A 15,582-nucleotide genomic window follows, 5' to 3' on the forward strand; every position below is an offset into this window, starting at 1 on the left:
AACATGGATTGGCCACACACTGAGGCGTGGCCAGAATAATAATCTCATGGCCACCATCTCATTGGCTGTCCCGTCTCCTTTACGGGAGCCTAAGGACACAAAAGAGTGTTGTTAATAAGTACTTTCTCAAATACATGGAACCTTAAGAAAGTATTTTTTTGTATACATGATTGAAATACCCACAATACTAGGATATTTTGAGGATATGATATTTTGGTCATTAGTGTCCTAAAACCTAACTGGTAAGTATTCCTATCTAACTTGGGCCACCCAATTTACCTCTTCTCGCCCAAACCTTCTTATTTAACCAGCTAACAGCTAACATGAGACGAGCATTTAATGTGGTATAGTTTAATTCACTTCCAAGTGATAGCTTTGTACAATGAAACAGTTACTCTAAGACGATTTTCCTCAAGTCTTATTGTGCGGAATTAACAGTACGCGACAAACCTCCTATTTTTTCCAGTACGTATTGATCTCATTTAATATTTTATGAAAAGAAAACTCAATGTTCATTTACGATCGAGACATTTCACCACTGAACTATCAATTTCCAAGTAGCCCAGAAGCCAGTCACAGCCTGGGCTGCAGCAGGCAGCTCCTCTACGCTCTGTAAAAGAAATGAAACAAAAGTAAAAATAAAAATCAGTAGAACAGTATTGAAATGTGGAAATCTTAATTTTACTGAAATATAAATTTCCTTTTTTAGTTTTGTGTTCACGTCATTTTATTCTTTCCACTTACTTTTGAATGAAGACTCAGCTGTGTTGGAAGAAATTTCTTAAAGGACTTTAAAGTGTGGCCTTTTAATCATGTCCATGAGAAAACAGAAACCCTCCAAAAGGAAAACAGCTCACGTGATCGTGACATAACAAAGACAACATTAACTGATAAGGTGTCGTGACCGATACGGAAATATGTTAGAAATGAACTTATATAATAGTTTTGACATCGAAAAGTTTGAAATTTTTAAAATTCAGTTGTACTTTGGCGATAAGTCAAATGTTGAATCTTCTAAATTTCGATTAACCAAATGGATCTTACCTATTTCAGACCTCTCGTATTCTAATTCTGTAAAAAAAAGGAGGAAATTATGTTTCGTGTGATTCCAAAATTAGCAGTTTATTTATCATTTATTCACCCTTTTCCTCTCAGTCCCTTGATTCACCTTGTTTGCCCCTCAAAATTTTGCATGACATTTTTTTTCTCCTGGGTATTACAGTCGTCCCAAGCGAAATTAAGGACAATGTTTGGGCAAAATCTTGTGGGCAAGACGTCGGAAGACGGCGTATTATGGGAGATCACGGTAAATCGCGAATTCCAATTCAGGCTCGAAAATTTCATTATTGCCATATCACAGTGGAGAAAAAAATCATTATTGTACTTTAAAAAGTTGACTTATTCTGGAAAAATAAAACCCGTCCCAGGCATTTAGATAGTGGAGAGTGGGCCGTCACCAGCCGGTTTCTGAGCGCCAAGAACATGCTAGAAGAAAGGAAATGTTTATCCCATTATTCCTTCTTCTAAAGTACATTATCCCATTAAAGATAAAATTTATGTTATTCTTTTTCGATAATTCATCTTTGAACCCCAACTTCTTTGTGCGAGCATAAATCTACAAATAAAGCTGATCATACTTAACGCAACTGAGAGCGGGGCTGTAGCCGTAGACTGACAGCAACGACAACCAGCGGCTACAGCCCTGCTAATGAATTTAAGGACGAGGTCACTCGGAGGAGGGATTGTATATAATATTTCTAATCACAAATACAAATGTGATAGATGTGTGTATCCAAAAAGCGTCTGCCTTCGATTATTTATTCCGCCACTCGAGCTTCCCGTCGCTTCCCGCCAATTTCACACTCACGGATCAAAAGCCAGGTTCCCAAGCGTATTCCAAAATGGCGGCTCGCGATTCTCCACAACCGGTGCCTTCGAGGATTGGCGGAGAAGTTTCATGTTTGTTACAACCGAATCCTGAGGTCGGTGAAGTTTAAAGGCTAAGAAAACGGTCAGTACAACACGTTTTATTTCATATATTTATGTACAGGAAGGCAATGTCCTTTCCGGGGGTGAACTTGTCTTTTGGGTAGCTTTTACACATAACGATCGTTCCAAGGAAGCTTTGGCGGATCAATAAACTTAGTTAGACCCTTTATTACATATTTATCATATTAACAATAAGCATTAAAACCGCGCGCCTCAAAAGCGACCGGTTCTGAAGATATTTTTATATTAATTCGCAGCACTGCTATCGATCATAATTCCACTATAAATTTAATTTAACTAGTGCTTGAAAGTGCTCGCATTACGATGACCCTTAGAGACCCCTTTACGGTTGTGTGAGCATGCTAGGTAATCAGGACAAGATGGCGGGGAATTCAAAAGTTTGTATGGGAATTCATAGTCAACTATTTCTTCCTAATTGAATACATTCGTCACTTGCTCTTTTCAAACTTTAACTAATGAACTTAAAGAAACTAAACACTAAGTGGGGAGTGTACAGCAGTCCTTTGTCGCTTTTTAGAAAATTTGATGTCTTCCATGCTGTATCTGTAATTTTGTGTCGTCAGATTACAGAAAATGTATGGATGAACTCAGGTTTTCTAAAAATCAACAAAGGACTGCTATGCACTCCAGATTTAGTGTGTAGTTTCTTTAAGCTCATTAGTTACATTTTCAAAGGGAAAGTGACAAAATATAATATATTCAAGTAGCAAGAATTAAATGACTTTATATTCTCATGCAAACTTTTGATTTTTCCACCATCTTGTCCTGATTACCCAGCATGCCCTCACAATCGTAAAGGGGTTTATTGGCAATGCAACTTTTTATCAAACTTGTATGCAGAATAAGATTTCAGAAAAACTGAGAGTGCAATAAATATAGCCGTAAAACAAAAGACAGATCGTGTTCGAGAAAGATCAAAGGTGAGCTATTTTAGTCATAGAGACTTCGCCTCGCTTGGGCAAAACATGTTGTTCCTTGCATGAAGTGGGATTAGGAGTCAACAAAACCTGAACTGGATAAGCCTGGATCAACCCATTCATTAAATGATAAAAGATTAGGGATAGGGTTATAGAGTTTGATCTAATCTAGTCTGATCAAGGTTTTGTCAACAGACCAAAATTTTTTCATCGTTGACGTGCAGTTGTTATACTTAACTCAAATTATGGACCCTTGAGTCAAGTTGTTCTATCAAAGTTGAATCAAAGAAAAAGTGTTCAACAAGGATTTTGTCCTAAACATACATCCACCAGCTTTGTGGAAATACTAAAAAAGGAAAAAAATGAAATGCTTTCAAGAGGGCCAAACTCATGAGGTATCATGGGATATCCAAACCATTGAGATATGGGAGACTGTAGAGTTTTTTTGCAACTTACCTCTCTTTTTAAACTCTTGTATTAAGTTGGCGGCACCTGTTAAAAATAACAAAAAAATGGAATTCTGTTAGTGAGGCAACTCATCATCAAAATTAGGGGGAACAGGGAAAGGGGGAAGTTCATCCATAAAAAATTAGTGCATTAATTAATCAATTAGCTATTACAGGGAGCCAACTAGCTAAATGATCAGTAAATTCCTTTTGGCTTCTTCCCACTAGGTTTTGTGTTCATGTATTACGTGATAAGATTTGTGGCAATTCAATAAACTCAAACTAAGGAAACAAGTGTGATTGAATGCCATTCTGCATTTTATTGTAAACAGACCAATAGGGAAGGATATTTGTCCCTCTTTTTTAGGAACTACCGCATTGTCGCAGTCAGGGGATAGTAGAGTATTAAATAAAACTGTGGCGTTAGCCTTGTTAGGGTCTAATTTCATAATATCTGCAATACTGTGCTTACGTTTCCTGGTTACTTGTGAACAAGGGATGTGACTTGCCCCCAAATTCACGTGATAGTGTTCCAGCAGGCCAAGTTCTGGGCATAGTACTTTACTTCTGGTTTCTAGCAGAAAAAATGTAAGGGTGGCAAGAAATGATCAGTAAGTTTAGTTCATTATTATGATTACTTTTCTATCGTATAAAGGATGAAAGAATGGGCAAAAAGGAAGAAAGGGAAAGGAGATGGAAAAGAATGAGAAGTGAAAAAAAAGAAAAAAAGAATGGAATTAAGAGAGTAATAAAATGATATTTTTTTTTACCAAGGTCATCATCTTCAGAATCAATTTCTGCAAGTTAAAATCAAATAAGACTTTGTTAATATTGATAAGCAAAGTACTACTTTATATTGAGAGGAATAAAAATAAAAGTAACTTAGGACCGACCAGACCAGAAAGTACTTACACTTGCTCAAATAACTGACTCTCTCTGGCTGATAGACTGATAGGTATAAATTTTTGTGTGTAGTTGTCTTCTGTGTAATTTTCATGTGTGCTCAATTCCTAGCCTTTAAATAGAGTGAGGCTGGAAACTTTTTTCTTAAAACCTTCCTGCTTTTTTGTCCAATTTGTGCTTGAGCTAACAAGCCCATGAACATTATCATTTACATTAAAAACAGAATACCCTGGATGCCAGAGACTTTTCATGCGCGGTTTCCAGTTTCGGTCAAGTCTTAAAAAGTGCCCCGTGCGAAAAGAGGTGACCTTGTTTCCTTATAAACCTTTCTGTTTTTACCCTGGGTACCACACATTTTTTCTTGGGGCTTTGCCACTCGTGTCTTCGGCCGAAGGCTGACGAAGCTCCTCGTCACATGCGAGAAAAAATCTCTGGTACCCAAGGTAAAAACAGAAAGGTTAATAAGGAAACAAGGTCACCACTTGTTTCGCTTCTATTCAAAGGCCAGGTCACTGTGCACACAATTATTACCTGGTTCATACCCCAGGGGTACTCCCTATAATGGCTTATCTGGGGAGGCTCCACTCAAAAGGGGTACATTTTTAAGGCTTCAAGTATATATGAAGGGGTAGGGATTTTACTACTTGAGGTACATGAAAGGGAAGGGAAATCTGTCATTTCGGTCCTAAAAAGAGCCAGAAGGGCTGCATTTTATGGCTGTGAAAGAGTCGGGAAAACGTTCTGGTTTAGTGGTTTATTCATATTTTAAAGACTGAATTTATAGCAGTTAAAAGGGATGGAAAGTTCTAAACTAAGTACGTATCAAAAGTGGTATATAAAAGGGTAAGGGGGTTGGACCTTGGGCCGGAGCCTCCCAATACAAGACTTCTTTGAGTAGTCCCCTAGAGTTCATACCTTCACCTGGATGTTCTTGCTTTGTATTTCCCCAAAAAGTTTTCTTTTACCAGAAATAACCAAACAAACTTGTGACATCATTCTCTTCTTTAAATATTTATTTGGTTTTGTTTTCACCTTAACTAGAATTTTCAGAAAAATAAATGTTCTGTTTTTCGAAAAGAATAAAAAGAGAAATGAACATGAAAAGAAATTTATATTGAATAGTTTCTTTCAGGGCCAGCTTCCTTTTCTCTTTCAAGTAGCAAAATAACATTAATTTTAGTCATATACTTGTTGTCTGTCGAAGAAGACTGATAAAATTCATAAAGATTCATTTGAAACACTTTTGAGTATTTTGCTATCAGACACTTAGTAGTAAATAACAAGAAACGTTTGCTACTAACGTTTTGCTGTTTCCCGCATCCATTCATTTTCTCTCGCGTCTGAGGAACATTTTAGAAATGTTAAATTATCGTTAGCTGTTAGTAATAGTTGTTTATACCTTATGCAGTCAACAAGTTTAGAACATAACGGTTAGGGGCTGGCCTTTAGTCGTAATTTTATTGTCGGTGATAAAGAGTTACAGGTTAGGCCAATATTGGCAAGTTATTAGTTGGTAGTAAGTTGAAACTGCTTGCTGGGGTTCCTTACCAGATGAACGTTGTTTATCAAGAAAGGAGTTAGGCATCTTCGTAGATCTTTTTTTAAGCCACATTGCCTTTTTAAATAAGTTGTAAATTATCTTTAAATCAAATCATGAATATAGTGCATGTTGGCGGCATTAATATAAACCTGTAATTACGTCCCTCATATGTAGATCATTTCTGTGAAGCTTGAACGTGACTTTTTTGGTATGCAGAATATTTGGGATTAAGACCGTCTTCAATCCACCGTCGCGAAAGATGGGATAAACCCCTCTGAACGTAGACAAAAGAGACTATGTTTTGTCTTAAAAAGAATTATTTTGAGGAAAAGTAAATGTCTCTTTAGTATACCAAACCCATTAAAAAGTGAATAACTCTGGCTGGATGGGTGTCAACGACTGAAGTCTTTTTTCTGGGGAAATAGATATTTACAAGTCTGTTCGTTCTTCAGAAGATTCAGAATACGGTAAATACGTAAATTACAATAAATCATTTTTAACGTCTAGGTTTTAGCATTAACAAACTACTTTGATTAGGGTGGACATCCATTCTTATATTCTTGTTACTATGACTCAGTGTTTTTGTATATTTTATTTAACCGGCGTTGCGCGAAATTTAATGACAAAATATTTCTTTCCTAGCACTATATCAATGGATAAACAATACTTGGTGGACTTTAAATAAGAATCAAATGGCAAAATATGAAGGATATTTACAAATAAATATGAAAACCTGATAGTGAAAACCTATAAATAATGTTGCCATGAACGAAATGAAGCGTTTAAAAAAATGTGGATTGTTAAATTCGAATGCACCTTTTAATTTTTATGCAATTTGACGTATAGAGTGAACCATCTTAGTAAGTGACTGTGACCTTTCACATTCCTTGGCTTTTCAAGTGTCCGTTGGTATCTTCTCGTATATTTTAATGTGGAGATGTCTTCATGTCCATGTTTTACTGCTGATATATTTATGTATTTATTTTTTTGGTTAAGCTTTTTTACGCTTTACCAGTGTTATTTTCCCGCTTTACGTTAGCGTTATTGCTGTATGTGTGTTTTTGCATTTGGTTTTGAATGAGTACTACACAAAAGTTATAAAAATACACTATCCAGAGTCGGTTTATTTGGGCCCTAGGTATTTCCTTCCTCTTTCCAGTTTTGTTTTTATTACAGAGCTCCTTTTTTGAAAAAAAAAAAAGTAAGATGAAGAAACTGAGATATGTGAAATAAGTTGTATTCTAATGTATTTTGTGTATATTGGGGCTTTTGTTTTCTTCCAAAAGTCTGCCGCCACGTACCTTTCATTCTACTTTAAAAGTAATGAAAACTCGGCTGAAAAAATACATTATTTAAAACTATTTCAAACTTTACTTTTCACTGAACAGAGACACCGGATATTGTTTTTTTTTCCTTTTTTAATGAAGTCTACTGTTTTATGGCTTGGAGCACTCAGAAAAATAGCTTTGTATGAAGCAACCCTGAATTGTGTGCGCCGGTAAAGATCGTTTTTGAAATGCTTTTTTTATCGTCAGTCTATGCACTGCCTTTACCTTTATTTGTCTTTTAAAAAGCTACGGTACCAGTACCCAAAAAATAGTGGACTTTCGTTTTGATTAAAAAAAGAAAAAACTTGGCTAAGTGATAGATATATAAAAAACAAATTGGATTTATTCTGATGTAAAGATTATGAGTTTAATTAAAAGCTATTAGATTACCGAAAAAAAATTATTTCTCTTTGCAGAAGTAATTTTAGTTTCACACTGATAAGAGAGGCAATATTACAAAAAATTTCTGTCAAATAGTAAGTTGTCTTAATTAGGAAATTTAAATGACAGGCACAAGAAATAACTTACAGCGTGCATCGGTTATATTGCACTATGAATGAAGCTTTCTTTAAAATTTAAGAAGTTTTATGTTTTACTGTAATGTACTGCAAGGTTTTATTTTCATCTTTATTGCTCATATTTCATTTTCCAAACCGAATTTGACAGTTTATGTACGTTTAATTACGTTGAGTCAACAAAGTGAGAATAGTAATCTGAGCCGTAAAGATGTATTGAAAATAGAGATAGTGCGTGCATTTGTAACTAAAATTCCTTACACCTTTGCAACCAAAACCTTAAACAGAATTTTGATTTTGAGTTTGGTGATTACAAAGAAAACAAAAAAAGTTGACATTGTTTGTTAATGGTGTCGTCCATCTGTGTGAATTACTACAAACCTTGAATAGTCACTCTAACTGTAATCAACTCAGAAATAATGGCTCGCTTCTTACAGAAGATGATAAAACTAACTAGTTGCCGTAAGCATGAAAGTGCATTTTATATCGTTTTTCCTTTCTACGAATAGAAAATTAAATAAATTTACACCACATTATCGTGTAACTTACGCTGAAATTCAATTTTTCCTTATTATTTTACTGGTAAGATAAGCCATATTCATTCGATTACCCAGTTTATATTCTTTTCGTAAATTTATTTGAAAAATTATACTGGCTGATAAGACTGTTAAGGTGGTCTTGGTTAAATTATTTTTGAAACAAGTATAGTTGTTTGTCAAAGAAAATTTAGGAAATTCAACCTGTCTGGTAGTAATTGCTTTACTTTTATACTTCTTGTTAACAAAAACCATACCTTGTTCTTTGCTTGGAAATGAACCTGAAAATTATCCAAAATACAATGATTCTAACATGAAGAAAATATCGTTGTAATTCTAAACCATTTACCCCGTTATATGCAGTGCCCTGTAGCTTGATGGCCAGTTGCTTAGTTTTTTTCTTTATGTTTTCATTTTTGTAAGAGGAGGTTTTGGTTTCGGAATATGAAAGTCCTCCACAATTTGCCATTCTTTTTCTAATATTTCATTAGTTTGAAAACACGTTGACACATATCAGTGGCCACCACAAATTACATTTCAGAAAAGATAAAAAAAAATTAAGATCCTGGGCAGAACGGATGCAAATCACGATAAAGTGATTTAGATTTTAATCACTCTCCTTTTTGCGTTGATGTCTTTTTTCGTTTAAATGAGGATTTTCTCGCATCTATAAGCTGATTCTGGCATGGAAGATAGGTAAAACCCAAAGATTTAGAATCCTCGAAACATCACGTAATTAGTGCCCCTTGATAAATGTGGTTTCTAGTCACGACTAATTCAATTTTATGCAATTTTTTAGAGGGAAATTCAAACGGTTTTTTTATCATTCTGGGATTGATCACTTCAAGATGAAGAAAGCTTTAAATGAAATTTTTGGACACATTTGAAACACTGGAAGTGACTCGAGAAGGGAAATATAGGGAATGTAGATAGGGAAATGGAAGTAGCTTAAAAAGAAGAAGAAAAGTCTCTGGAAACTTACATGTGAGTCCCAGGAATGCAGCAAAAATCAGTAAGGAGACAAACTTGTCCATGATGAAAAGTCTAAAGTTATTTCTTGAGTTGTACACTGGCTGCGTTCCTTTGGCTTTTGTGGTGCGGTCAATCTGTCAGTCTGCCTTTATAATGTTTTATCAGAGCTAGGATTGCAAACAAATATATGATGTGTGAATGGAGGCACTCTCCTTTTAGTGTGGTTAAGGAAATTAGTTGCAAAGTGACCCCAGGTTTCAAAATAGTATTAATTTTCTTTTTTCATCTCCGATTCCTTTTGTGGGACAACCGCTGAGGCATTTGGATCTCTTCTCACGATGCTCGGGGGGTCCTATTGTGTAACGTTAAAAGCTCGGAGGAAGTGAATTTATTTCCCTTAATTTTAAATCCATTCTTTGGTTTTTTCCATTAGATAGAGTCTTGAGTGTCTTCAAAAATTTATGGTTTTTATTAATGATTTGAACGTGGGCTGGACGCGGCTATTGTTACTAGAGCTTTAGTCTAGTCGTTTGTAATTTTGACAGCGTTTGATATTCAAGTCATTGGTTTGGATATAAAAATTTGAGATAGAGAAGCAGAGATAAAAGGTTCATTGATAACCTCAGCTAAACCCTTGAAACGGCTGCCGATTGATTGCAGCGGATTGTTTGATTTGTCAGTTTTACTTGTTTAGCATCCAACGCCATCATAACTTTGGCTTAACCTGATATTTATTATATATTCGCGCCTTATATAAGCACAACACAGGCAACATCTTTTTCGGATTATGAACCATGCACAATCACCACCCCACTGGAAACTTATTAAAATTTCACGAAGTTCCATAGTTCTCCTTGATTCGACCTTTTGTCCTGTTGATTAACTGTTTCGCGCTATTTTCGTAGACTTAATTAAATGAACCAGTCGACGGGCGCCAGAATCTTCCGAATTCAAACCAACAAAGAACCACGTAAAGGCAAAACAATGAAATTTAAGGCAACGATTTGTGTTATCTACCAGTTCGGCAAGCGTTTTATTAAACCTTAGCGGAAATTTCACCTAAAATGCCAAACTGGGCAATTGGCGAGCAAGGTTATGCCCATTATGTTAGCTTTGGTACTGGTGCACTTTTACAGAGTCTTTAAATTGCACTGTATAAGATGGAATTAATAACTTTATTTCATTTACACGCGTCGGTAGATGTCAAAGAGGTAACTGAATAGAATAATAGGAAGGCAAACCATGGGTGACTTTGCAGTGAAAAGAAAACCATATTATGAGTTCATCTAAACAAACTAGACGTGTACTTGTCCATAAACAATAACAAACGCTGCAATGTTCTGATATAAAACTCTCTTTATGTGTAGCAGCCTTGAATAAATCCTATCATTAAATAAGGTTTATATTATTCAAGCGCTTAATAACTTTTGATGGAACATCTAAATGAGATTTTTCATTCAAATTCTGAACTTTTCCAATGGCGCTCATTTGACCATATCATATGACGTTGTGGTTTCAAATGAAACGTTGAAAAAGAAAAGTTTGTGTTATTTTTCTATTCCAAAGTAAAGAAATACTCGTTTTGTTAGTTCTATTATTCAGAGTTATCAAAACTAGACTTAAATCAAAACATTGAAATCAAAATTGTTTGAAAAAATAACATATAGGCACTGTTTAACAAACTTTGGAAGTTTATTAGAACTTAAATTTTCATTAGCGAATTTTTATGTATGAAAACTTTCAAAATAATTGAGAGATGTAGAATGGCTAAAAGTCACTTTTTTTTCCATCTTTAGTAAAAATTCTTGGTAAGAATCGGTGCAAAGTGAATTAGAACTCTAGTTAGGCCGTTGAAATGAATTTCTGCCTTCTGGAACTAACGGACAATCTGAGTTCCAGTTTAAATGACAGAATGCTATTTTCAAAGTCATAAGGGCGATCAAGGAACTTCAGTTTTCAGACTAACCTGGCTTTTACTCAGGAAAACAATCATAGAAGACAAACAACTAAAAGTAATGTTTTGTTTGGGACGAAAATAAACCGAGTTGTTGTAGCTAAACAATTCTTTTGTGAATTGCAAAGTGAAACGCAGGTGCATTAAACAGCTTAGCGAATTGAATCGGTAACCCCTTCGTCCCTTTAATGTGATGTTGAGGGAAACTTTCTTCATTTCTATTACAGCTTTGAATGCGTTTTGCATTTACTTTGTGTATTCAATTCCTTCGGAAAAGACGTTGATTAAGTTAAGAAATCTCAAAGAATATCTGACGAGACTGGATAACACGTAAGAAAATTAACACCTCGTAAGAAGATTCCAAGAATGGTATACTTAGTTTACCCGTAAATGTGCCTTCTTTGTTTTGCTTAAAAATGTTCTAATTTCTGGCAAATAAACGCAGTATTTGGGTGATATATATTAAGCACATTGTATTGGTTTTCCATCAGAAAAAAATTAACGGGAAAGAAAACCTCTCTTCCGAATTTGAACAGGAATCTTAATTTAGGGACCATTTCTCATAAATAATTAACGAAACTATTAGTTAGAGTTGTTTTCTGGAAACGAAAGTACAAAGTTCTGTTTGCTAAACATCCTAACAAATATTCACGAAAATTGAAGCAAATAAGGATTTTATATCGTTGTGGTAAACCGTCATAGTTGTTTTTCATCCCTTGAATATAAAAGCATATATATTTTTTAACGCCGACGATCTACAAAAAAAAAACCAACTGCGCAAAGGTTGCCTTTTACTTATTGTTATGCAATATTGGACATGACTTTAAATCAATTTGTTTTGTTTTGCTTGAATTTCAAAGACTTGGTTTTGTGATTTTGAAAACTTTGTCTTCCTTTCTATTCTTGTATGCAAGTGCCATTAACAGACATCGTAATACACAGTTAAATTTGAATTTGCGTCCGTACGTCTTAAAATTTGTGTAGTTACTTTATTGCCTTAAAACATTGTCTTTTCATGATCTTCATCGTTAGCGACCAAAAATCGAAAACGGTGTCTTTTGTCAACATGAAGGTTGTTGCTTTTAACTTGAAATGCAAAACGCATTAATATAGTTTGTAAAACGTATTTCCATATGCGTTGTATCTGCGGGAATTTTGTTTGGTATAGGCGTTCCAGTTAAAATGATTGCTGTAAAACAAATATTTTTAATCAAGTTCAGTGAGCTTCAATCCCTCAATTGGTAAGCACTTTTTAAGATTTATGCCTTTGAATATTGACCTCGCGAAAATTCTTGTGGCGAATCATTAAAAGCAAAGGTCTTCTGAAAAGCCCCTTATTGGTAACATTATCTATTCATGAGTCTATGAATATAACTAGCGAAATTTAAAAAGTAACTTAGAACCTTCGGTGTGCATATAAAAACTATTAAACCTTTATGTAATTCCTTGTATATCTTTTCAGTAGCTTAGTGACGAGGGTATTGATTTCAGGTGTATACATACCGTTTACCAAAATGTCATATATCCACTCAGTGACTGCGAATGCAATTTTTCTGTCTCGGTTTTAAGCAGGCCACTGACAGCATTTCGTTTACGTTCGACTTTTATTCAATGGAAACTTAATTATGTCAGGCGATTGCAGATAAACATTTGGCTGACACGCAGGCGTAAAAATGACACGATTCCCTGCAAGGTCTTAATTTATCTTAAGTGTCTTTGATAACTACGGTCTTAATCAATTCTGGCGGCAGGAACCGAAACCCACTAAATATGTACAGGTAATGAAAGTAAGATTCATATCTGTAGTAAATTCACTTCTTTTTTCTGCATGCTACAATGAATAACTGATTCCCAATGAAAGTAGATCGGAGTTGTCACTAAATGGTAAGCGTATAATTCTCTCGTATGAATCAGTCAAATTATTGAAAGACCAGGGGTCGCCGTTGAGTTGCGATCCTGTTAATGGGTTGAAAGTTGTGGTTGCACTTGGGGGGTTTCTCATTTGTTTCTGACATTTTGTGGGTGGGACAGATTCCATTGTTAACTGACTCATTTTTTAAATCTCAACTGAGACAATCAATGCCTGAATGATAAAAATAAGCTTTTAAATTTTGCAGCACTATACGGTCTCATAGAGCAATATTCACTTAATTGAGAGTTGATTATAGCGATCGAAAAGATAAGCTTTTTCCGAGCGTAACATGAATACCTCCCCGGCCTACTTCGTTGCTGAGAGTATCAGTGTTTCGAAGACTTGTACTCAGTGAAGACGTAATTTTACACTAAGTTTCGGAAGTATACTTTAATTTGGATCTTACATCTATGGCTTATCGCCCAAATTTTATAGTTTTTTTTTTCGAATTCCTCCATTTAATTGTGGAAGATAAATGCCTAAAGCACAGCCGCGGTATAACCCAAAATACTGCTCTAATCATTTCTGTATCACCTCTCAACGGTGTTAGCTATCTTGAATACCTGCCTGAGCCAGCTTTTAGCTTCATTCTCATGAAAACTCAACCTTTCCACTCTTTCTCTTAACCTTTTCCCCAGTTTGAAGCGTAGAAAGAAACTGGCAACGGAGCTGTTTGTAAATTGACAGCATATATATTCAGGGTTCGCACAGTCTTGGAAAGTCCTTGAATTTTAGGGGAAGTCCTTGAAAAGTCCTTGAATTCCATTTTTCCTTGAAAAGTCGTTAAATGTCTGTGCAGGTCCTTGAAAAGTCCTTGAATTTTCTTCAGCTTTAAATGTAGTGGCCTGGAAAGTGTTTTTTGATGCTTCTTGGTTGTCCAAGACAGAATATAAATCATAGCTCAGAGAATTAAAAGGTTATTTACACAAAGTGCTCAATGTTTTATGCAATAATTAACTATCAACTTAAGACAAGTGAACTGAAAAATGTAGAGAAGTTGGTGAAGCGAACCGATGATTTCAAACCTTAAAGCCTCATTAGAATAGACTGGGAATGTGCATTTATGTACAATCTGTGAAATTATATTCCTAGTAGGTGGTTCTTGAAAATCTAATGTGGCCTTTGAAAAGTCCTTGAAAAGTCCTTGAAAAATAGTTGCAAATTTTTTGTATGAAACCTGATACTGCTATAAGTAGATATATAGCACATGCTTGAAAAAGCAACCCCACTTTGAGACAATTTCTCCAACAAGCCTTTAGGATAACTGAAAATGAGCCTAAAATTTGGTAATGTATTACTAGGATGACTATAGTATACGGCGTTCTGTTAATGATATATGAAATAAATCATATATGAACTGCGGAAATGAAATGAAAATGAAGAAATGATCGTCGCAATTGTTTCATATAACATTAACACTCATTTATTTCACCGGAACATATGAACCCACAATTGACCTGCTCCCAACGTCACTGGCTTCATAGCTCAGTTGGTAGAGCATCGCACCGGTAATCGCGAGGTCACGGGTTCAAACCCCGTTGAAGTCCTGAATTTTTTTCAGGATACGGGGTTCTGTTCTGTCATACGCTTAATGGCAAATAATAGAGAGATTAAGATTTACGTTTACGGCATACGGCAAACGGCAAACGTCAGTTGAGAATTTCTCAGAATAGAAAATAAGCAGATAAAAGCAGTCCAGAACGATTCTTGTGGCCAAAACTGGCATTAAACTACTTATTTTTGTGTGGAAACAATATACAGTAAACGAAAAATAAGGAGAAAACTTCGTCACGTGGTACAAATTCACGTTTGCCGTTTGGCGTAAACGTGAATCTTAATCTCTCTAATGGTTTCGATTTCGTCAAATCGTTCGAACTTGTCGTTGTTGCTGTTTTAAAAGGGACTTTTAGATTCGAGGACGTAGACGACTACGAGGACGAGATTTGACTTAATCCTTTAAGCCTTAGGGGTGATAAACATCTAATTTCTGCTTGAAATATCACTGCTTTATAAAACACGGTGGTCGTGAGAATTAAGGACATGGTCACACAAGATGAATGTAATTGATACTTTAACAAATTCTCCCCACTACTTCTATTGGAAACGTATATGGATAGCAAATGAGAATTTGAATTTTGAGTTAGGGTTTAAAGGGTTAAAGTTTTTTTCCCCTTTTTCTCAAAAAGTAGACACCCCGGAGAGCTTCATTTTCCATTTTAATAAAAATTTAATAAAATAATAGATAGTTTATTAAAACCGCATCGCAGCCAAAGGCTGAATTACGCAATTATTTACAAAAACTTTACAATACTTGAAAATTACAAATGAATCCTAGATAATAAGTCGAAAACTGGTTTTTAAGATAATATTAAAAATTCTATATAACATATTCATATTGAAATATGTTAAAATATAAAGCATGAATATAAGTGGGATAAAACTACAGCCCGGACTGTTTCGACATCGCATATATAAAAGTATTACTTGTTCTGTTCGTGCAAAGCTTCGGCATCAGGGCATATTAAAAAGGCGCTGTCGTCTTAGGTTAT

General features: G+C 35.1%; 1 protein-coding gene across 4 annotated transcripts; it reads right to left on the reverse strand.

The window, feature by feature from the left end:
- Positions 1-335: 335 nt before the first annotated feature.
- Positions 336-12,724, reverse strand: LOC140952729 (uncharacterized). 4 transcript variants are annotated; one of them, XM_073402169.1, is made up of 9 exons: positions 12,625-12,724; positions 9,178-9,334; positions 8,453-8,476; positions 5,578-5,616; positions 4,144-4,170; positions 3,846-3,947; positions 3,384-3,419; positions 1,045-1,071; positions 336-610 (listed from the first exon to the last, which is right to left on the reverse strand). In XM_073402169.1, exons 2-9 carry the CDS (start codon positions 9,227-9,229, stop codon positions 513-515), a joined length of 405 nt encoding a protein of 134 aa, XP_073258270.1. In that variant the 5' UTR covers positions 9,230-9,334; positions 12,625-12,724; the 3' UTR covers positions 336-512. The 4 variants fall into 4 exon arrangements, with proteins under 4 accessions (XP_073258270.1, XP_073258272.1, XP_073258271.1 ...); XM_073402171.1 differs by lacking the exon at positions 5,578-5,616; XM_073402170.1 differs by lacking the exon at positions 4,144-4,170.
- Positions 12,725-15,582: the final 2,858 nt, after the last annotated feature.

The sequence above is a fragment of the Porites lutea genome, chromosome 11, assembly GCF_958299795.1.
Source record: "Porites lutea chromosome 11, jaPorLute2.1, whole genome shotgun sequence".
In the NCBI taxonomy this organism is placed as follows: Eukaryota; Metazoa; Cnidaria; class Anthozoa; order Scleractinia; family Poritidae; genus Porites; species Porites lutea.

Coding starts and splice junctions, on each gene's coding strand:
- LOC140952729 (XM_073402169.1), bottom strand. CDS start 9,229: ATGGACAAGTTTGTCTCCTTACTGATTTTTGCTGCATTCCTGGGACTC. Junction 4,171..5,577: donor GATGCGGGAAACAGCAAAAC/GTTAGTAGCAAA, acceptor TTTAACTTGCAG/AAATTGATTCTGAAGATGAT. Junction 3,948..4,143: donor TTCTGAAGATGATGACCTTG/GTAAAAAAAAAT, acceptor TTTTTCTGCTAG/AAACCAGAAGTAAAGTACTA.